This window comes from Taudactylus pleione, unplaced genomic scaffold (assembly GCF_031769625.1).
Source record: "Taudactylus pleione unplaced genomic scaffold, aTauple2 ptg000016l, whole genome shotgun sequence".
In the NCBI taxonomy this organism is placed as follows: Eukaryota; Metazoa; Chordata; class Amphibia; order Anura; family Myobatrachidae; genus Taudactylus; species Taudactylus pleione.
The window spans coordinates 3,172,895-3,196,004 of record NW_028284418.1 but is presented as its reverse complement, the minus strand read 5'-3'; the positions used below and the strand labels follow the sequence as shown (position 1 = coordinate 3,196,004).

Sequence of the window (23,110 nt, the reverse complement as noted above, 5' to 3'; positions counted from 1 at the left end):
GTGCACCTGTTGGAGTGGGGGCTAGAAGAGCCCCTGAAGCTTTTTCTTCATGCAGCTGGATGAACAGCATGGACAGTCAGTCCTGACGTCCATGCTGTCTTCCCTACACCCCGCCGGTACCAGAACGCCGGTACTGATCCGGGGATGCTGGTGGGCGTCTGGGGTCACAGCTAGCGGTGACCCCAGATGCTCCGGACCATGGCCGGATTCAAGGGGGACAGAGGTAAGCAGCGGGGTCCCGCGGTGGGTCCCCGCTGATCACATGGTCCTAAGTCCCCAGGCAGGGGGCTCCCTGGGGACTGGCTGCAGCGTGGAGCCAGGCGACCAACCTGCGCTTCCACTACCCCCTGGGACAGCGGACCGCAGCAGAGCGGTAGCGCTGCGGCGTCCCAGGGGTTAAATGCATGCCAGGGGAGCGCGCCTTCCCTGTCTCACAGCCGGCGCCTCCCCCGCTGCACACAGCCCTCTCTGCACTGTGCTGACTGGTCCTGTGTCAGCGCTCCTCCCCCAGGCCAGCTTCTCTCTGCTCCTCGGCGGCCATCTTCTCTGCAACGCATGGTGAACGCTGCTGGAAGTCTGGAAGGAAGCATCGTGGTCTGGGTCCCCCCGCATACCTCTCCTCCGCTGTGGCTCAGGTCTGTGTATGCAGCGCTGTGTCCTACCAGGCCCTGTGTCTGTGTAGTTGAGTGATCAGCGCTGTTAGTGCAGGAATTGTTATTTCTCTGCATTGTATGTGACTGTGCTAGCGCTGCCTGTAACTTTTCTTCTCTAAACTGTCAGCTTTATTACTGTCCTTGTTCTTTCTGCTAAAGCCCTTGCGGTGCGGTGCTGCAGGGTGGTCTCTCGCCTATTTAATACTTAATTGGTGAGAGAGGTCACATACGTGGTGCCATCATGTCTGAAAGTGATTTTCCCCTCCGGCTACAGTGTACCACGTGCAAAGTACCGTTAGCGGAGGGGGAGGGTAGCGCGGAGGGCCTTTGCCGGCAGTGTTTGTCCATGGCGCGGCCTATTACGGTTACAGCACCGGTACAGGAGCCGCCCTGGGCTTGTTTCGCTCAGGCGTTAACAGCTTTAGTGGGCCAGTTAGCTCCGCAGCCCGCGTTTACTCCGATGGGTTTGTCCCAGCAGTCTGTGGTGTCGTCACCCATGCAGGGGTTCCCACGACAATTGGTGGTACCCCACAGTCTCCCTATTTCCCCGCTCCCGGGTTCTCAGGAGCCAGCGTGGGTTAACTCCCTGACGAGTTCTGTACAGCACTTGTCGGATGTGTTGCAAGGGGAGTCTGTGATGCGGCCTCATAAAAGGCCGGTGGCGTCTCTGTCCGCTCCTTATGAGGATGACGAAGGGACGTCTGATGATGGGGAGATTCTGGATCCTTACGATCAGGAACCTCTCCATACTAAGGACGCTGATGCTAAGTCCAAAGTATATATTCCTGGACTTATTCGGGCGGTCCGCACAGCCTTGGTGATTGAGGACGAAGTTCCCCCAGCGGCTAAATCTAAGTATGCCTTTTTCAAAGATGTGAAGGGCGATGCCACAGTCTTTCCTCTTTCGGGTCAGTTGGTGGACCATTTAGAGGAGGCGTGGAAACAACCTGGCAAAAGATACCAGCCGCAGAGACGCCTGGCGGTGGCTTATCCGTTCGCGGATAATTATTTTGCTAAGTGTGAATCCCCTCCACAGGTGGATTCTCACGTGACCCGTCTTGTCCGTAGTGCCACATTGCCGATGCCATCCATGTCCTCCCTTAAGGATGCTACGGACCGCAAGGTAGAAATCTGCCTGAAGTCCGCTTATTCCCTTGCAGGGGGGGCAGCACGGCCGGCTATGGCCATTTGCTGGGTTGCCAGAGCGATGGAGCGCTGGGCGGATTCATTAGAGGCTTCTTTTGAATCCGACTGTCCGGCCGAACAGGCGGAGTTGATTGGCAATCTCCGTGATTCGGCCACCTACATCAACGAGGCGGCTCTAGACATTAGTACTCTGGTGTCTAGAATTTCTTCAGCAGCGGTAGCTGCTCGTCGCACCTTGTGGCTGCGATCCTGGAAGGCGGACGCAGATCCAAGAAAGGTCTGGAAGCGTTGCCGTTTACCGGAGAAGTTCTCTTCGGTCCGGATCTGGATAAGATTGTGGCCACGCTGGCGGCAGCCAAATCTGCTTGTCTCCCGTCGGCCGCTGCTCCTTCTGGTTCTGGACCATCGTCCTTTCGGTCATCTAGGGCCCAGGGCAGGCCCAAACCACAGTCGTTTCCTCGACAGGCTGGCCCTAAGAAATCGGTCAAGCCCCGGAAACAGGCATGGAGTACCAGACGTCCGGCCCCCAAGCCAGATGACAAGCCTGCGGCCTGACGGTCCGGGTCTCCCCTTGGGGGATCCCAGGGTGGGAGGCCGCCTGCTGCAGTTCTCCCGGTGTTGGTCGTTCACTACGACAGACACTTGGGTTCTGGAGGTGGTCTCTCACGGGTACGCCCTCTCCTTCCGGCACAGACCCCCGGCTCGATTCTTCACCACGGGTCTACCATCAGACCGGAACAAGGCTACGGAGCTGCGGAAGGTATTGCACACTATGCTCCAGGCTGGAGTTATAGTGCCTGTTCCATTCTCCCAGAGGGGCCAGGGTTTTCTATTCAAATCTATTTTTGGTACAGAAACCCAATGGGTCATATCGTCCGATTCTCAACCTCAAAGCACTCAACAAGTCTTTGCGGGTCCCGAAGTTTCAGATGGAGACCCTACGGTCCATCATTCTGGCGCTGGAACCTGGGGACTACATGGTGTCATTGGACATACAGGACGCTATGGCGGTCATGGCGGCTTCTCTGCGGCTGCAAGGAGTCCGCATGTTGCCGTACTTGGACGACCTGTTATTGGTGGCAGGATCTCCAGAGCTCCTGTTACACCACTTGGACCTGACCATTGCACTGCTGCAACGGCACGGCTGGCTAATCAACTGGCAGAAGTCCACTCTAATCCCGTCTCGGAGGATTCTGCATCTTGGAGCCTTATTGGACTCGGGACAGCAAAGGATCTTCGTGACGGAGGACAAGATCTCTGCTTTACAGTCAAGGGTGCGCAGTTGTCTGCACAGCCGCCGGGTGTCCTTACACTCTGCGATGAGGTTACTGGGCTCCATGGTGTCGGTGTTCGACATGGTGGAATACGCCCAGTTTCACTCCAGACCTCTGCAGCACCTGATCCTGTCCAAGTGGAACGGGCTGCCTCAGTCTCTGAAGTTCCAGACGATTGTGCTCACCCCGGAGGTTCGCCTGTCCCTTGCGTGGTGGTTAAAGACGACCCACCTCAACAAGGGACGTCCGTTCTGGGTTCCAAATTGGGTCCTGTTGACAACGGACGCCAGTCTTCGGGGCTGGGGAGCAGTTTCGGGTCCACACTTGTTCCAGGGCAGGTGGACGCCGACAGAAGCGGAGCTTCCAATAAATATCTTGGAACTCCGTGCGGTCTTCAATGCTCTCCTGCAGGCACAGCGGTTTCTCCAGGGTCACCCGGTGCAGGTCCAGTCGGACAATGCTACCACCGTGGCCTACATAAACAGGCAAGGAGGAACTCTCAGTCGGGCGGCTCTCGTAGAGGTCTCTCGGATCCTGGTTTGGGCGGAGCGCAATCTTCCGGCCATATCAGCGGTCTTCATCCCGGGAGTGCTAAATTGGGAGGCAGACTTTCTAAGTCGCCAGGACGTTCATCCAGGGGAATGGTCCCTGCACCCGGACGTTTTTCAACTACTGGTGGACAGGTGGGGTCTTCCAGAAATCGACCTCATGGCGTCCCGGCACAACAACAAGTTGCCGGTGTACGGGTCTCGCACAAGAGACGAAGGGGCGTCTCTGGTGGATGCTCTGTCCGTCCGGTGGACGTTCAGGTTCGCATACCTGTTCCCTCCGGTCTCCTTTCTTCCACGGGTAATCCGGAAATTCAAACAGGAAGGAGGGACGCTCCTGTTGATAGCTCCCGCGTGGCCCAGACGGCACTGGTTCTCAGACCTTCAGGGTCTGTCCGTGGACAGTCCTCTGCTGTTGCCGCTACGACCGGACCTTCTGTCTCAGGGTCCTTGTCTTCACCTGGACCTGACTCGGCTGTCTTTGGCGGCGTGGCTGTTGAGACGGCCATGCTGAGGTCCTGGGGGTTTTCCAGCTCTGTGGTGCGTACCATGTTACGAGCTCGGAAACCGTCTTCCGCGAGGATATACCATCGCGTGTGGCATACGTTCTTCCAGTGGTGTCGACCGAGAGGTTATGCACCGCGGGAGTTTCGTCTGTCTCGGATTCTCGCCTTCCTGCAAGTGGGACTAGATCATGGGCTTCGCCTTGCTTCTTTGAAGGTACAGGTTTCGGCCCTATCTGTCTGGTTTCACCGTAGGATTGCTACAATCCCGGATGTGCGCACCTTTATGCAAGGTGTTCTCCGTATTCAGCCGCCCTTTGTTCCACCTGTGGCGCCTTGGGATTTGGCTGTGGTCCTGAGGGCTCTCCAAGGACCGCCGTTTGAACCACTGGGCTCAGTGGATATTAAATGGCTAACAGCTAAGACTGTTTTCCTTCTGGCCGTTGCTTCAGCCAGACGAGTTTCTGAGTTAGGGGCTCTTTCTTGTAGACCCCCTTTCTTGGTTTTTCATGGGAACAGGGCAGTGCTCCGCACTCGGCCCGAGTTTCTTCCCAAAGTTGTTTCCCAGTTTCATGTTAACGAGGAAATAGTTGTTCCGGCCTTTAAATCACCGGGTCTTTCCGTGGGTGAGGCCTCTTTGGATGTTGTGCGGGCCTTAAGGACTTATGTTGACCGCACTTCTTCGTTTAGGAAGTCGGACGCTTTGTTTGTCCTCTTTGGCTTCCGTAAAAAGGGTTGGCCTGCTTCAAAGCAAACTTTGGCAGCCTGGATCCGTATGGCTATTTCTGAAGCTTATCTTCATGAAGGCCTACCGGTCCCTCCTTCTCTGAAGGCTCATTCCACTAGGTCTGTGGGTCCTTCGTGGGCAGCTCGACGTGGTGCCTCGGCAGTTCAGATCTGCAAGGCTGCTACGTGGTCTTCTGTCCATACCTTCGTGAGGTATTACAGGTTTGACACCTTCGCCTCTCAGGATGCTTCCTTCGGGCGGCGGATTCTCCTTTCTGCACAGGAGCGTCCCCACCCTTAAAGGATACTGCTTTGGGACATCCCCAAGGTATCCTGTGGATACCCTATGGACCCTGAAGTAGAAAATATGAGATATGGTAAGAACTTACCCTTGTTATCTCTATTTCTACGAAGTCCATAGGGTTCCACAGGACTCCCGCCCTGTCGCACCTGTGCTGCAGATGGGCTTTGCTCTGGTCACCGGTTTTCCGTCTCCCTCTGGTGAGAATGTGATTCTTGTATGTGTCCAGATCTTTGTTCTCTCTCTTCCTTCTCCTCCTCCGGCCTATGGCTTGGTAACTAACTGAGGTGCCTTGGCCCGGGGGCGGGGTATAGGAGGGGGACCTAGTGCATCCTGGGAGGCTGAAAGCTTAACTCTTTGGTGCCCTGCGACTGACGTCACACCTATACCCCAAGGTATCCTGTGGAACCCTATGGACTTCGTAGAAATAGAGATAACAAGGGTAAGTTCTTACCATATCTCATATTATTGTTCTTTCATATGTCCTTCATGTCTTTTTATTTATTATTTTGAATATTAAATTATCCATTATTATAATAATTATTTCTCATGTGTTTTCATCATAGTCAGACTCAATGTTCTGATATGTGAACAACAGAGGTTTTGTAGTTCCAATGGGGATGTGGTCAGAATGCCGACCGCTGGGATTCCGGCGGGCAGAATGCCGACGCCGGAATCCCAACACTTGGCAGAATACCGGCGCCGGCATCCCGCCAGCCGGAATCCTGAAGGTAGGTACTGGGCTTAGGGGGAGGGTTAGGGTTGGGCACTGGGGGGGGGAGGGTTAGGTTTAGGCCTCAGGGAGGGAGGGTTAGGCTCTAGGGGGGGGGTAAGGTTTAGGCATCGGGGAGGGAGGGTTAGGGGTGCTGGCGTTGGGATTCTGACCACCGGGTTCCAAAGCAACGGCATCCCGTACCAATCCCGTTCCAATACCTGCTCTACTTATAGTGTGCTGTGCCTGCGTTCAGTTCTAATGCTTGGCCAGTATTACCTGCCTCTGCCACTCTTCCACCTATTAGTGGACATATAAGAGTCAAACTGTACTGCATGCACAGAATTAAGCACTGTGGTGTGAACAAGCCCTTAGCCAGTAATCAGCCTAATTTCTATAATCACTTCATTTAATGCAGTCTTCCACCTCAGTGCTAAAATATCTATAAAATGTTACTTTTTAATAAGAAAATTAATAAGAATTTAAATACTATTAACCTTTGACAGAAAACTGCATCAGGACCTTATCCATAATTGGGTATAATATTTATAAATGTAATAATAATTATTTAGTTTAATTTTATTTCTGATAAATAGTTTAGTCATGTTCCTATCAAAGGATAGATGCCTGAAAACTTTTTGCCAGTTGATTGGAGCATGTGGAGGATGATTTGCCGGAAGGCTTTTACTCGTGCTACAGTGCAGCATATATACTAGGGATCCCCGCAGAGAACAGGACCTAATCTTATTAGTGAATGTTGCCTCAGTGCTTTGGTGTTTTCCTAATGATAAAGTGTGCTCTTTTTAAAGGAGAATTTCACACAAATGTAAAACTGGCCACACATGGGCCATATCAGTTCACTTGGCCAGAGCAATAGGCTGCACGCTTTTATGGCCAGATGTGATCAACTTGTTTATGCCAGATCACATTGGGACTTGTTCGTGGATAGCCATACACAAACCAAGGTACAGATTTGCTTATGCTCCAAAATGGGCAGATTGAGTTGATAGTCTTAAGTATGCAGATTACTTTGCAGCAGTGAACACATAAATCAGTATTTGGTCAGTTTTCCAGTATCTATTCATGCCTTTACGGCCTTCCAAACTAGTAGAAATGCAGGACCCCCAAAACCTGCAACATTTAGGTATTACTGTTGCCAACTGCGAGCCTGACCCATGCCATGTTTCAAAATTTTGTGGAAACCCTTCCCTGAAGAGTGGTGGCTATTACAGCATCAAAAGGCGGTGTGTGGGTCAACTCCATATAAATGCCCATATTTTGGAATTAAATGTTCAACAAGCACATATGGGTGTGAAGTTCACATATCCTCATTCTTTTGTCCATATAGTGTAACTGATAGAGGTAACTGTCTTTAATTGGGTGACTTTTTGTTTTTAATGATTAGACAAAAATGATCTATTACTTTGCGGGTTGCTTTAGCAATTCTTATTGTTTTTTATGTCAAGCCAGGGTGCACATTACTCCCTTTCACTAATATATTCCTTCTCCTTCCTCAGGCACAGTTGGAGTACAGCCATCAGAGCTTCAGGATTACGGGGCTATAGGGGGATCCACACACACCGCCTCTTCATCCTCCATGTGGTCCTGTCTGCACTGCACCTTCATGAATCAAGCTGGCACAGACCAGTGTGAGATGTGTCGGCTGCCTCGGACCTAACATCAGATCGCTGACCATGGGGCTGGCGAGAGGAGTCTCCTACAAGGGAGCTGTCCTTTGCAAGCAAGCTTCCAGCAAGCCCCACCCAATCATGTTGCTTGAAGGGAGAAGTCTTGGGTGTGTCCACTCTCTCTGGGAAGCCAATGGTAGTATGTAGGGAACCAAAGCTTGCTTACCCACCAGGAATGACACACTGAGGCATTCCCATTCTGGGTGAGAGGGGGGTTGATAACAACTATTATAAGTGGAGCTAGTACCTTAACACATTCTTATTTATCTTTTTACCCATGCAAAACTTACACCTCCTCAATTTGAAATGGAGTCTGAGAAGTCAGTCTTGTCTTAAAAAATGTTAATATCATTGAGCACTAAAAAAACAGCTCTTGCGCCAGTCCCTTTGTAGCTACATTACCCAGTGTCATGTCACTTGTCACTAGTGGTAATGGGAATAGTGCCAGGCAAAAGCTAGTTTGGGAGATAAATTCAGTTTTAGCCACCATCAACATGTTTTACAAGTATTATTTTCAGTTAGGAACTTTCACAGTGAAAAATATTAGATTGAAAATAAACAACACTTTCTGGGTGAAATGAATGTTTATTTACGCATTCCAGTAATACCGCATGTAATTTATACATTTCAGTAGTTGGGACGGATATAATCCATCCAAGGCTCTCAGGGGTAATCCAAATGGTGCAGTACATTCAGATAAAGTATTAAGGATTATTATATCACATTATAAAACTTCCATACATCTGATAGACAGAGGTGACATAACTCTGCAGAGTGCCTTATTAATGCTGTCATAGTGATTTAATGATTCCTGTTTGTTTTGCCAGCAGCTGTTAATGTAATTGGGTGGGAGGGGGCTTGTATTTTGCCTAAGCACCGTTACGTGAGAGGTGAATTTTCAACTTTTAAATGTAAGTCTTTATTGAAAAGAAAGTGTGACTAGATTGCTAGTTTAACCAGTATGATTTCGCCCCTTTATATTGTGTGTATTCTCTGAACATGCATATGATACTACAGTACAGAAAGGTTTGCCAGGAAAATATCTCGGAGGTCTGCATCACTGTTGGCCTAGTGCAGTAGGTAAGCATTTGGTTAGGTAGTTCAGTCTTGTGTGGTGCGGCAGACAAGCGGTGCTTACAGTACTAGTTACTGATACAACTTTCTCGCTGTACCCACACCACTTATCCTAACCATGCCGGAGCCCGTTCATATTTAAAATTGGCCAAGTGCTGTATGTGGAAACTATTGCTCACACAACGTCTTGTTTCCACTAGTATGTGGGTAGCAACATTCTCATTTAATCATTATTAATGTTTTTGTGGAGATTGGAGGCAGGGCAGTTCCTCCCTAGATGTTACTGATCTGTGAACAGGACCGTAAGCATCTTGGATGCAATTGTTAACCAAAGTGGATGGTGCCTTATCGTCGTACAACAAATACCAGATGTCTCCCAAGCTTTTTCTAATGTTCCAGCTGCCCAGGTTTATCTGTTTATCCTGTCACTTCCAGGAAGCCAGAGGCCAATGATGTACTATATTTTCACGTATCACGAACCATGTTGAAAAAAAATTAAATATAATTTTCCTCGGTTTTCTATAACACAGAAAAATAGTCATATCTTACTATTTGCTGTCACAGAACTCCTTTTGAATCGCATTCTTTGCTAGGATGATGCCACTCATATTGGCCTAGTTATTCATGACACAAGTCCATGGCAATAAGGTACCTTGGGTGCTCGGAGGCAAGATTCAAAGTGAGAGTAACCTTCCTCCTGCAGTGTCCTGTTGAAGTAGGTGGTAGTGACAGGGTTAATTTATTAATCCAGCAAGATTTTGGAGTCTAGCTCTGCTTTTACCCAACCTCCCCCTTCATGGTGTTTTCCCTGGCTGGGGCTTACAGGAGTGTGTGACTTGAGCCGTTGGACAGAGCTGTGCGTATTCTAGCTCTGTTGGAATGAAATAAAAATGCTTGAAAAATAGATGGAATTCTTCTCATTTTATTTCAGATGTCAACAAGAAGACTTTGCCAAGTCAAAAAGAGCATGGGCCAGATTTTCTAAAGACTGATATGTAGTGTGAATATTAATGAAAATGTGACTCGTACATACAATATACATTATTCCCATATCGTGGAAGTTACATATGAGAGAGTGGATTTATTTTACAATATGTCTCTTATTTCACTGCAAAAATGTCTCTTGTTTATTCGTAGCATAAAAACTAAGGAAACAAATACATAATCCAAAATGCAAGTTGTATTATGTGGAGACATAGTGATAACAGTTACAATAATGTCTAAAACTCTTTCAGGAGTCTTATTTGAGTTCACATGATTCATCAATAACAAATGTAATGTTGGTAAACTGCTCAAAAAGTGCATTTTTCTGCCATTTTATCTTGAGTGGACTCCATAATAACAGCTACCCATGTTGTCAAATTTCATATTCAGTTGTATGGAGTAACTCAAGTGTGCAGGCAGGACAAAGATATTTACACTTACATCTTATGCAATGTTTTAGAAATATATTGGTTTGATTTTTCTTTGTATTTAGACATGTACTTCATAGAAAGGTTTATTTTCCTTGTTGCCCTGGGTTACAACACATCTGCTCTCTAGATATAGTTGTCTCAAGTACCAGATGTCAAAAGAAATATCTATGATGATACGAAGACATGACTGAAGGACCCAGGAGGAATAGAAGTCTTCTGTTTCTTCTTCGGGTTCCACAGGATCTACCTTGGGGTATGTAGTTGGATCGCATCCAATGCACCAAACAGCAAATGCTTTGGAGCTCCCAGCATGCATTGGTCCTCCTCCATATATACCTTCCCCCAGTCACAGGCATTCAGTTTTTTTTGTTTGGTGTGCGGCAAGACCAATTGCACCTGTTATGCAGCAGGACTGCCTAGGTAGTCCTAAGCTTTTTACTTTTATGATGTACGTTAGTTTTTCAAACTTCTGAGTTCAGCGTTACCAGGCGCCGTGAATGACGCTTGCACCGCCACTCCTACCTACGTCGACGCCGAAACACCAGTACCGCTACATGCCCTGAGGTTTTCGGCAGGCCTCAGCGTGGCTTGGCTAGCGTTTTTTTTGCTGAGGTCCAGGACTGCAGTTGGGTAACGTAGATGTCAGGTAAGTGATTCCTCTCGGGGGAATCGTGCGTGAAGCAGTCCTCGCCTACGGTGTTCAGACGCATCAGAGGCGGCTGCGGGTGAAGGCCTCGTGTAACGTGTCCTCACTGAGGCGGCCGGGCCATATCGTCTGTCGCCGGGGACGAGTGGTAAGACGCACTAGTCTCTGTCTTGGTACCATGAGGTCAGCGTAACCGGCTGTCAAAATCGCAGCCTAGGGAAGATGGGCGCTCTCCCGGCCGCTCCTTCCCCCGAGTACGGATTCCTGCGTATGGCTTGCTATATTTGACCACCTTGTGTGTAAGACGCTCGCAGTTGGCATTTGTGTGTGTACTGCTGAAGGTAGTCTCAGAGGTTTTGGTCTTTCTCTCTATATACCTCTCCCTTGGGTTTGGCATGTAGTGCACTCTATATCCTATCATTACCCCTCTGGGGCTGGTCAGGTGATTCAGAGTCTATTGCGTTAGCAAATGTGCGTATGTATGCATTGTATGTGACTATAATGTTAGCTGCTGGGTTTATTCTGCCTGTTTTCTCAAAACTGTCAGTTATGTCTATCACTGTGTTTCTCCTCATCCCTCTGAAGGTGTGTGGGGTGTTTTCATTGATAAGTCACATTGCATTTATACTGTATACCTTATTCCATTTATACATTTGTCATGTCTAAAGGTAAGGGTGAGGAGGATGAACTGCCAGTGCTAAGATTATGTAAGTCCTGTGCTGCGGGTTTGTCTGAGCACGTTAACTGGGATAGATTGTGTAGTACTGTTGTAACAGCTACATTGTATCCATCGGTACACCTACACCAGTACTAGAGCCACCTGAGTGACCGCTTGGTCTAAGATTTTGTCGCACTTAGTGGACAAAGCCGCAGAAGCACGGGCTCCGGCTGCAGTGCCTCATGCTATGGGGTGTTCACAGCATTTGTGTCCTTCTATGTCTATGCCCCCTATGAATTCTTGTTGGGTTTATTCTACTGCTCACTCTAGTCAGAGTATACAGCTTCTCCGCAGGCAGATAGACCAGTAGCAGTGAAGCAGGGACATAGGAGAGGTGCTCGTCACCCATGGCCTTTTAGAGTCTGACTCGGCCTCTGGGTCTGTCTCAGTGAAAGAAGACCATCAGTCCCTTGTAGGGATGTCCCCTCTCTGCTAAGACTGGTTAGATCTGTCCTCGGTAGAGGAAAGCGGAGGTTTTACTGACATCTAGGGATCCAGTCTTTAGACGCCAGAAGGTGACTAAGGATTATTTTCCTCAGTCTGGGTAACTGACGAATCTCATGTCTAAATGGGTACTCCTGGTAAGCATTTCCATGCTACAAGGAATATAACCTCTCGGGACCCATTTGCAGCTGCAGAGTGTAACAAGTGGGAGTTCCCCCAACAATAGAGGCTCATATGACAGGATTGACCAGGAGCGCTACATTACCCATTCCTGCAGCATCCTCTTTAAAAGAGGTTACAGATAGAAAAATTACCAATTATTTGAAATCGTTGTTTTCATTATCTGGAGCTATTACCGGACCAGATACGGCTGTAGCCTGGCTGGCTAAGGCTATGGAGGATTGGACAAAGTCTCTGGAGGATATTATATCTGATGCAACCAGAGAGCAGCAGTCTCTTCTCAGCCAGATGCGAGAAGCAGCTGTGTAAATGGGGAAAGCTGTTATTGAAGCAGGTATTCTGGCTTCTAGGGTCTCGGCATACTCAATGGCAGCCCAAAGATCCCTATGGCTAAAGACCTGGAAGGCAGATGCAGGGTCCAGAAAGGCTTTAGAATCTTTGCCTTTTGCGGGGAAGGTACTGTTTGGACCAGAATTGGATGACATAATGCATAATGACTTCTTTGGCAACACTGAGGTCGGCTGAATTGCCATCTATGTCTACCTCTAAGAGGCAGTCGTTATCTCGGTTCTTTCGTCCACAAGGTAGGACAAACAAACAGTCCTCTGCTAGACAGACTAATTTCCACTGGAAGCTGCAGTCCAAGAAATCTTGGTCAGCCAAGCGCCCGCTGTCTAAGACAGACGGTAAGTCTACTGTCTGATGGGGCAGGCCTGCTCCTGGAGAATGTCAGGGTTGGAGGTCAACTTTTACAGTTCACCCAGACTCAGAACCACAGTTGTCTGAGGGCGAGAGCTGGCTCTCAGGGTTATGCCATCATATTCCTGAAGCATCCCCCTCAAAGGTTTGTGGGCACAGTCCTTCCTGCAGACCCGGTCAGAGATTGGGCTTACCAGGAGTCTGTTGGGCCCCCCCTGAAGTCAGGAGTCATAATCCCCGTTCCTGTGACACAACAGGGAAAGGGTTATTATTCAAATGTATTTTTAATTTTTAAAAACCCAATGGGTCACACCCCCCTATCTTGAATCTGAAATCTTTCAACAGATTCATCAAGGTGCCCAAATTCCGTATGGAAACCCTACGGTCAATTATATTGGTGTTGGAGCCTGTAGACTTTATGGTCTCGCTGGACATACAAGATGCATATCTGCATGTCCCGATTGCAAGATCCCACCAACGCTTTCTGAGGTTAGCGGTGGAACAGTAACCTTATCAATTTCAGGCTCTACCCTTCGGTCTGGCCACAGTCCCTCAGGTATTTACCAAAGATAATGACAGTCATGACGGCTCGTCTTAGGCAGGGAGTCAGGATACTGCCATATCTAGACGACCTGCTGATATTGGTACAATCTCAGGAGATGTTACAATGTCATCTACGGATGACCATTGTCTGCTTACAGGAGCACGGCTGGGTAATCAATTGGAAAAAGTAGTTTCTTTCTCCAACTCAGCAGATGGTGCACTTGGGGGCGCTGCTGGACACTCTGGGACAGAGGAATCTTCTACCAGAGGACAAGATTGTAGCACTACAGGCACGTGTGCACAATTTACTTTGTAAGCAAACAGTGTCAGTTCACTTGGCTATGCAGATGCTGGGCTCCATGGTAACCACATTCGACATGGTGGCTTATGCCCAGTTCCATTCCAGGACCCTACAGCTGTGGATCCTGGCCCAGTGGGATGGTCAGTATCATTGGATAAAGTCTCAGATGATTCGCATCTCACCAGAGGTTCGCCTCTCCCTCGCTTGGTGGCTGGAGATGACTCATTAAACAAGGGTCGTCCGGTATGGATCCCGGAATGGGTGGTACTCATCACGGACGCAAGTCTGCGAGGATGGGGTGCAATGACGGGTCATCACACCTTTCAGGAGAGTTAGACGGACCGGAAAAGTCACCTACCAATAAATATATTGGAGCGTCGAGCAGTGCACAAAGCACTCATACTGGTACAAGACCTCCTGCAGGGCAGGCCTGTCCAGGTTCAGTCCGACAATGCGACAGCAGTGGCCTACATCAATCATCAAGGAGGCACACGAAGTCTGGCAGCCACGAAGGAAGTGGCAAAGATTCTGCTGTGGGCAGAAGGCCATCTTCCAGCAATATCGGCAATATTCATCCCAGGTGTTCTCAACTGGGAAGCAGACTTCCTAAGTCGCCAGGACTTGCACACCGGAGAATGGGCTCTTCATCCGGAAGTGTTTCAACTCCTGGTGGACAAGTGGGGATTACCGGACATGGACCTCATGGCGTCACGTCACAACCACAAGGTCCCTAGGTACAGGTCCAGAACAAGTGACCCCTCAGCCACCTTCGTGGATGCTTTGGCACTGAGATGGAACTTCAGGTTGGCATACCTGTTTCCTCCAATCTCCCTCCTCTCAAGAATTGTCAGAAAGTTCAAGCAGGAAAGCGGCAGGATGATACTAATAGCCCCTGCCTGGCCCAGGATGCATTGGTTCTTCGATCTGACACATCTATCCGTAGACAGTCCACTTCCACTGCCTCAAATACAAGATTTACTAATGCAGGGTCCCTGTCTTTACCAGGATTAACCTGGTTGGCTTTGACGGCGTGGCTCTTGAGTCTTCCGTCTTAAATGCCAGGGGTTTTTCCTCTTCTGTGATTCAGACGATGCTGAGAGCAGGGAAGCTTGCTTCTGCTTGCACCTGTCACAGAATTTGGCATTAAATTTTTCTTTGGTGTTCCCACAGAAAATGACCCTAACATGTTCAAGGTATCATGAGTACTTGTTTTTTTGCAGGCTGGATTAGACCTCGGTCTTCGCCTGGCTACCTTGAGAGTCCAATTTCTACATTGACAGGTTGGTTCCAGCGCAAGATTGCCCCTCTGACGGATGTTAGAACATTCTTACAGGGGGTTCTTCGGCTGCAACCTCCATTTCTCCCTCCGCAGGCACCGTGGGATTTATCTTTGGTTCTCAGGGCACTGCAGGCGCATCTCTTTGAACCCTTGGATAAGGTGGACTTGAGATGGCTGACAGCGGAATGGGTATGATTCCCGTCAGCGGCAGCCCGACAGGAGCAGAGTGCGAAGCAGCGGAAGCCCGACAGCGCTGGAAATCCCGATCGTGGCTAGGTAAGTATCTGCTAACCTAACCCTCCTTAGGGGTGCCTAACCCTAACTTCCCCCCCAAGTGCCTAACCCTAACCACCCCCTTCCCCGCTGCCTAAACCTAAGTCCCCCGGGGGGGTGCCTAACCCTAAGTCCCCCCCTGGGGTGCCTAACCCTAACCCTCCCTCCCCCTAGCCTAACCCTAACCCTCCCATGGGGGTGCCTAACCCTAAGTCCCCCCCGGGAGCCCTAAACCTAACCCTCCCCCCTCCCCCCCGCGGCTGTCCGCTCGCGGCGCCCGGCATCACTACGATCGTGATGCTGGGCGCCGGTCTCCCAGCGTCAGGGAAATGCGGGCGTCTACATGTAGGCGGCCAGCATTTCACCCATGCCGGGATAAGACAGTCGGGAAGCCAGCTGCCGGTATTTAGGCAGTCGGCTTCCCGATTGCTTCCCCTGACAGCAAAGACACTTTTTCTCCTCGCCATCTCTTCAGGTCGCAGAGTTTCTGACTTGGCAGCATTGTCATGTTGCTCTCCATATTTGATTTTTTTCATCATAATAGAGCTGTCCTCTGTACCAGGGCGGGTTACCTGCCAAAGGTTGTTTCTCGTTTTTATATAAATTAGGAAATTGTAGTCCCGGCCTTTAAGTCTTCAGACCAGTCTACAGGTGAAGCTTTCCTGGATGTGGTTCGAGCCCTTAGTATTTACGTGGATCGGACTAGCTCCATCAGGAAATCAGATTCTCTTTGTGTTATATGGGTTCCACAAACGAAGGTTGGCCAGCAGATAGATAAACTTTGGCTCGCTGGCTTCGTATGACTATTTCTCAGGTCTATACACAGGCTGATCTCCCTGTTTCTAACAAGGTGACAGCACATTCCACTCGGTCTGTTGGACCATTGTGGGCGGTAAGACATGGCGCCTTGGCTGTACAGCTGTGCAAGGCAGCCACTTGGTCTTCAGTTAATACGTCATCAAGTTTTAGGCTTTGGATACGTTTGCCTCCCAGGATGCTTCCTTTGGGAAGCATCTCTGCGCAGGAGCGTCCCCACCCTTAAAGGAAATTCTTTAGGATGTCCCCAAGGTAGATCCTGTGGACCTTATGGAACCTGAAGAAGAAATACAGAATTATGGTATAACATACCTTTGATAATTCTTTTTCTTTGAGGTCCATGGGGTCCACAGGGCACCCACCCTGATGCACCTGGCCTCAGTTGGGATATTTTCTTCAGCCTTTTTTCACAGATTCCCTCTTCGTATGTTCACTGTTTCTTGTGGAAGCTGTACTTCCTTCTCCACTCTCCGTCTATTGCCGTTAGGCTTGGTTACAAACTGAATGCCTGTGGCTGGGAGCTGGGTATATAAGGATGCTGGGAGCTCAAAAGCTTTTTCTGTTTGGTGCATTGGATGCCATTCAACTACATACCCCAAGGTAGGTCCTGTGGACCCTATGGACCTAAAAGAAAAAGAATTATCAAAGGTATGTTATACCATAATTCTGTATTTTCGGAAGCCCAATGAGAGACAACACAATCTCAGTCCAGGCTATTTGGGCTCAAGCATGTATGAAAGTGTTGGAAGGGGACTCGCGTTGATCCTTGAGTAGTAGACAGCAATAATATTATGCAATCATTTATGCAAACTGATACAGTCCACAAACAAGTTTTTCTCAGGTACACTGCTGAGTATATTATGGTGACAGTTGTCCTTTGATGGGCTTACTGAAGGTCATGTAAACAAATCTGTAAGGAATATTAAATGGATAAGTGTCTTATAGTGTAGCATTTTAAAGATTTAATAGAAGACGTACATAAAGTGGCAAGTGCTTGCGTACCAAGTTAAGTACATAGCCAGACTTCTCTCTTTGTTTTGGGGTCATTCATTTTTCGTTGTTTTCAAGGTGGGAATGTTGCTAGATATATATTTTCAATGATCCAGTATATATTATTATTAAATAATAGGTATAATAGTGTAGTATTGTATAGAGAAAGTTTAAATATTCTAATTTCAGGCGTAGCACCATAAATCATAATCTCATCTATTTTTATGGTCCTCCTTGAATGTCCATATGAGTGATGTCTTGCATTAACCCTAAGGAAAAGGACATTTACAGATGTGTCTATATACACCTTTGCTGCAGTCGCTCTAAATAGCCCCTCTCAGCACGTCAAGTCCTGTGAGACTCTGCAAGCAGTGGGCCTCTTTTCTCCAAAAAATGCTTCTAAGTCGAAATATGATTCGACTAAGATGCACCAGCAGACAGTGCTGATTAATTTTATATGCGACACTTGTCTATCTGTGTGCGACTGAGGGCCTGATTCAAAGCCGCTCGTAAGCGGTCGCTCGTTCGCTCCGAGCGATGTTCGCACAACTGCGCATGCGTATGGGTTGTAATACGCATGCGCGAACCAGTCATTGCGGTCGGAAATTGTGTGCTCGCAAAATAGCGAATGCCTGCTAATTTGAGTGACAGAATGAGGCGTTTGTGGTGGTAACAGGGGAAGGTGCTTGAAAACGGGGAGTGGAGATCTGAACGCAGGCGTGCCAAACGGTCAAAACGGGCGTTTTAAGGGTGTGCATAATTAACAAAGCAGCATCATCGACCACGTCACTTGGTTGTTTCTTAGCCTGAACTGTTCGCATGATTGCGGTAGGAAAATCCAACCACAAGCACTGCGAGCAGTTCAGATGCCTTTCGATGTACTCGATTAATCAGATAAATAGCGGAGATGACGTAGGATGTGAGCGGCCAGGGGGCGTCTTTACAAAATAGCGAGCTCATATTTCGTTCGCTCTCTCAGACATAGAGGCGTCAACAGACCGCAAAGAGCGAGCGCTCTATTTAAATAGCCGGCCCCTTTTTCTAAACGAGTGAGCGCAAATAGCGTTCGGCTCTGAATCAAGCCCTGAGTCCTTGAATCTGTATACGAAGTGCTACAATGTAGCGGCTGAAGCTATTTTCATTCCGTTGTGTTTCATATAAAGACTCAGGTGCACACAGATATACATAAAGTTAAACCAGCTTATCCCTGAGGGTGGTGCAAACCTGCACCCAAGAACTGGAAGTTCCTTAGAGTTCTAGGGATTTCTTTACTTTGTTTTGGGTTCTAAAACCTGGCCCTTCCGTTTGTGTTTTTGCACAAAAGAGCAATGCTTTTACTAGGGAAACATGGCTATATTTGGACATAAACACGATCAGAAGTCCCGGGTTTTGGAACCTAACTCTTCCTAAATAAATCCCCTAGAGTGGCTAAACATCTAGATAGTCCTTGATTGAATGTACAGGGGATCCATTTTATACACATAGGGTGGATTTCAATTAGTTTTGCGCCCGCGATAAAGTTTCGCCTGCCGAACTTTTCGCCTACATCGCTTATTTTAGCTGCGGAAACTTATCGTGCGTGCCCCTGCTATTCGCCGTATTCAATTCCAGAAGGCGCAAACACGAAAGATACGCAAAGTCAAAACAGGCGGAAAGTGGTGTCGGAATCGGGGAAATCAGCCTGAACCCCCCAATAAGCTGTAGAAACATTGGGGATCAATGTAGTAGTGCCCGAATAGCCCTAATAAAACTGTTTGGGGTACTTAAGTTCGCACAATTGCCACTAATTAGCGTATTTACACAAGTGGTGAAGAATGGCATAAAGCAGTATTTTTAGGTGAAAATAAGTAATCCTGTCAAATTTGGGGTACCTGAAAATGGGTGCAAGCAGGTTTTAATGTCTCTAAAGTAAAGTTTTAATTATAGTGAAATTACTTCCCAAAAAATGCAGTTGCAATCCCCAAAACACTTGACCCCTTCTTAGAGCAACCCCAGAACCTTATTTTACTAGTTTGCGAACTTGTCACCCCACTTTGCACTTTTTAGCCCCCAAATTCAAAGCACTTTTTTGGGGTGTTAAGGTGGGGTTTTTTTTAGGAATTTTTTGACGCAGTTGCCTATTGGGGGGCTGTCCCAAGAGCTCTGAGTGGTTTTCCCACTTTTGCACCCCCAAACAGAAATGTTGCACCTCTTTTCTCCACCTATTCAGAGGCAAATCTTTTTCACCTATTACATTGCATTGCGTTTCCGCGTACGCAAAAAGCGAATACGGCAATGCTTTTACGACAGGCGAAAAGTCGCAATCGGCGATACTTTTTCTCGGATCTCGGCTTTTATCTTATAATTGAATATGGGCCTTAGAGCCCGATTCAGAGTTAGGAGCAAATCAAAAAAGCACCAAATTGCATTTTGGAAAAAATGTGTTAGATTTATATTTGGGAAGGGGACATGTCTTAGTTTAATTCTATATTTCAATGTAAAAACAGTATTTACAATATGGTGTGTTCCTGTAGAAAAATTCCTCTTTTTTTGCTCCTTATTTTTTGATTTGCATAGAATTCTGAAGCAAGCCTTTTGTGCCCACTTTATTAGGTACACCTGTTCGTTAATGCAAACATCTAATTGGCCTTTAATGTGGCAGAAACGCAAAGGGAAGAAATTTTATTTAAGTGACTTGGATCGTGGAATTTTTATTGTTGTCTGATAGGGGTGATTTAAGTATCTCGTAAACTGCTGATGTCCTGGGATTTTCACACACAAGTCTCTACAGTTTACAGAGAATGGTGTTCAAAACAAAAAAACATCTAGTGAACGGACATATTGTACCTACCTTGGTATTGTTAATGAGAGAAGTGAAGAAGTGAGAGGATAATGGCCAGCTAGTTCATGCTGACAGAAAGGCAACAGTAAAAGGATCGGCTGTAGCACCAGAAGGCGACACTAGGTTTCATTATTGACAGCTAAGGACAAGAAACTGAAACTAGTGGCTAAAGGCTCTCTAAAACTGGATAGTTATAGATTGTAAAAGTATACCAAAGGAAAAAATACTATAGATACACAAAAGGAGCAATTCAGTTGCTTTTAGCGAGGCTCTGGTGTAATGGGCTTTCAACGGAACAATTTAAGTATTGCTCCGTTCTGGAGCAAATAGCCACGGGAGTACACAATTCTGCTCACACCCTCCTGAGGTGGTGAGCAGAAATGTGCGATACGTCCGTGGTTTGGACGCGCTAGCCAGGACTTAAGACAGGTTTAGCCTTTTACGTGGCTAAACCCACCTGGTCTAATTGAGAATGGTATAGGCAGATTGGGCGCCCAAAGCAATTGAAAATTGCACCCTGATCTCACATCACATTAGATGGAAGATTGTAGGCAATAAAACAATTGAATTGCCCCCAAAGAGCTTTAATCACTGCTAGTATGTCATTCCCCAGAAAAACAATTTAAAGAGATTGTAAGGAAAGCAGTGCTGGTTGATTATACATTTAAAAAAAATATTAAATTCAAACTTAAAAAACAATTACCATGTGAACTTACAGATGTGTCCTTACTCATCTAGCCTCAATACGCCATGCAGCGTGATATGCCAAGCGTGAGTGAGGCTTTTTTTGCCTAAATTGTGTCACAATACGATGCGACTAGGACGCACTAGGAGAATGGTTTAATTTGATATGTGACATTTGTATACCCGTGAGCTACTGATACTGTAAATGGAACTTTTTGAAAATGTGAAGTACAGTACTCTAAAATGTTAAGCTTTCCTAAAGATTGCAAAGTGATGACTGGTCTTAAAAATATTGATTTTTCTAACTGCACATTGATGGTAGGATCAGTCATCAGATCTCAATCTAATACAGCACTTTTTGGATGTGGTGTAGCAGAAGATTTGCATCTATCAACTTATACTGCAGATTTTATAATCTATTTAAATGTGTGATGATCTCATGTCAACATGGACCTGGGTCTCTGAAAAAAATGATATACTTTTTCCAGCACTCTGCTGAATTCATGGCAGGAAGAATTCAGGCTGATCTGGGGGCATAATGGCCAGATACATTTATGGATAGACCAATATATACTGACACCAGTATGAAGATTACAGACAATGTGTTGCTATTTACACAAAAGAAATCTAATACTAGGGATGGGAGTAGGTGTGTATTAAGCCTTATCAATTGAAGTGTCTGTGAATGTTTCATTAGTACAGATGCCTCCCCTATTCACAGCAGTCTCCATACAGATTGTGCAGGCAATACATAGAGGAGCCAGGAATGTCCTCAACTACAATAAAGAAAGCAGAACAAGGCTGTACTTCTGGCTTCGAAATAACATCATACCTGGCAGTTGTGTGCATATGAGAACATGGTATCCTAGAAATGTAATAATAACTAAAACATATCTTTAGTCTATGAGGAGAGCTAGGCAGGAACCACCCCGTCCCAGATTCTACCAATAAAGAGTGAAGATCGAAGATCTCCAAAAAATGTGTAATGCTTTCTGTGGAATACGGTTTAGATTAAATAGAGATTTCACTTGTCTAGCATTTGATATATAGTGTGTGGCATAGTCAAGATAAGGGTTGGTCACACACTGTAGCTATTGTATATAGAGTGACTATAGGTCAATTCATTTAAATAATTTTCCAAAACTGCAGGATTTGTAGTACACTGTGATTTTCTCACTGGTTCTTCCATATTTCCTATTTCTTTGTATTAATTAGCCAGGATCTCTGGTTTGAAGTGTCTGTGTCTCTCTAATGCAGTATTGTACATTATATAATAAGAATTTGAGGTATTTATGGAGGTGGGGTGCTCCAGCACCCAATATTGGATTACACAAAGGCAAAGCAAGTAACCTATGGCCTGAAAGTGTTAGAGGAAGCCCTCATGCAGTCTGAAAGAATGGATATTGCTTTTCTTCCTATTGTATCACTGATTTACCATGTATGTTTGCAATTGCATTCTAAACCCATTCATCATAAAGGATTGAAACACTCCAAATAGGTGGCATCTGTTCATACTGTGATGGTGATCCATTAATACAAATTACAAAACCCTTATGCAACTGGACATCAATACAGTGGCCAGTTGATGATCATGTACATGGTGAGATAACGTGGTTACTGTCTCTCCAGATTTACCATCCACTTTATCAACATCTGTTAAATCCCAAACAGATGAGATCTGCAGTATATTTGGGCCACAACAACCATTTGCAGCCAGTTACTGTAGACTAAAACCAACCTAATTTACTAGAAATATACGAACATTTGCGAACCTCCCAAGTCTTAAACTAGCTCTGCTGCCAACTAGCAATCACAATTTATCTTTGTTATCAGCTCTAGGGGTATATTTACTAAAGTTAGCTTTTAGAAATGGAGATGTTGCCAATAGCAACCAATCAGATTATACTTAACTAGCACCTTCTAGAACAGAGGTTCCCAATCACGGTCCTCAAGGCACACTAACAGTCCAGGTTTTAAGGATAGCCACACTTAAACACAGGTGTCTTAATTAGTACATCAGTTATTTTGATTTAGCCATCTGTGCTCAAGCATGGATATCACTAAAACCTGGACTGTTAGTGTGCCTTGAGGACCAAGGTTGGGAAACCCTGTTCTAGAATATAACTAGAATCTGATTGGTTGCTATGGGAAACATCTACATAAACTCTCACTTTAGTAAATATACACGTTAGTCTTCCTCATGTTTAGTGTCTCTTTCCACCAGAGCCCTTTACACTGAATTAATTGCTGCTCTCCATGGATTGGGTTACCTTGTGCAACTTGAATAAACATTGACTGCAGTAGTGTAATAGAAGATTCTCCAACAGCCGCTGCTTTGTCGCTTGACACAGATGCTTTTATATACAGTCCCTTCTTAATGGAAAATGGATACCCACTTCTGATCTAATTCAATGATAGAGCAAATTAATTTTTCCTTGTAATTGTAAAAAAAATAAAAATATTGTTCCAAACTAAGGGCCTGATTCAGAGCCGGACGCTCTGACAGAGCGCTCGCTCTGAATCAGGACCGGCCTTCTGTTTTTTTAGAGCGGCCTCCTGGCCGCTCGCATAGCTGTGGGTGACCACCCACAGCTATAGCGAGTGGCCAGGAAGATGGTCGCTATGGTCAAGACCATCGCGACCATCGGGCTTGCGACGAGACCCTTGTGGTAGGGT

At 46.8% G+C, this 23,110-nt stretch overlaps 1 protein-coding gene across 1 annotated transcript in view; it reads left to right on the top strand.

Moving 5' to 3' along the window:
* The window catches only part of NPLOC4 (NPL4 homolog, ubiquitin recognition factor), an 81,270-nt gene extending 71,743 nt beyond the window's left edge, over window positions 1-9,527 (top strand). Inside the window, exon 17 of the mRNA XM_088474479.1 lies at window positions 7,381-9,527. Within this exon, the coding sequence (XP_088330605.1) occupies window positions 7,381-7,541 (161 nt within the window). The 3' untranslated portion in view covers window positions 7,542-9,527. The remainder of the gene's footprint in view (window positions 1-7,380) is intronic.
* Window positions 9,528-23,110: the final 13,583 nt, after the last annotated feature.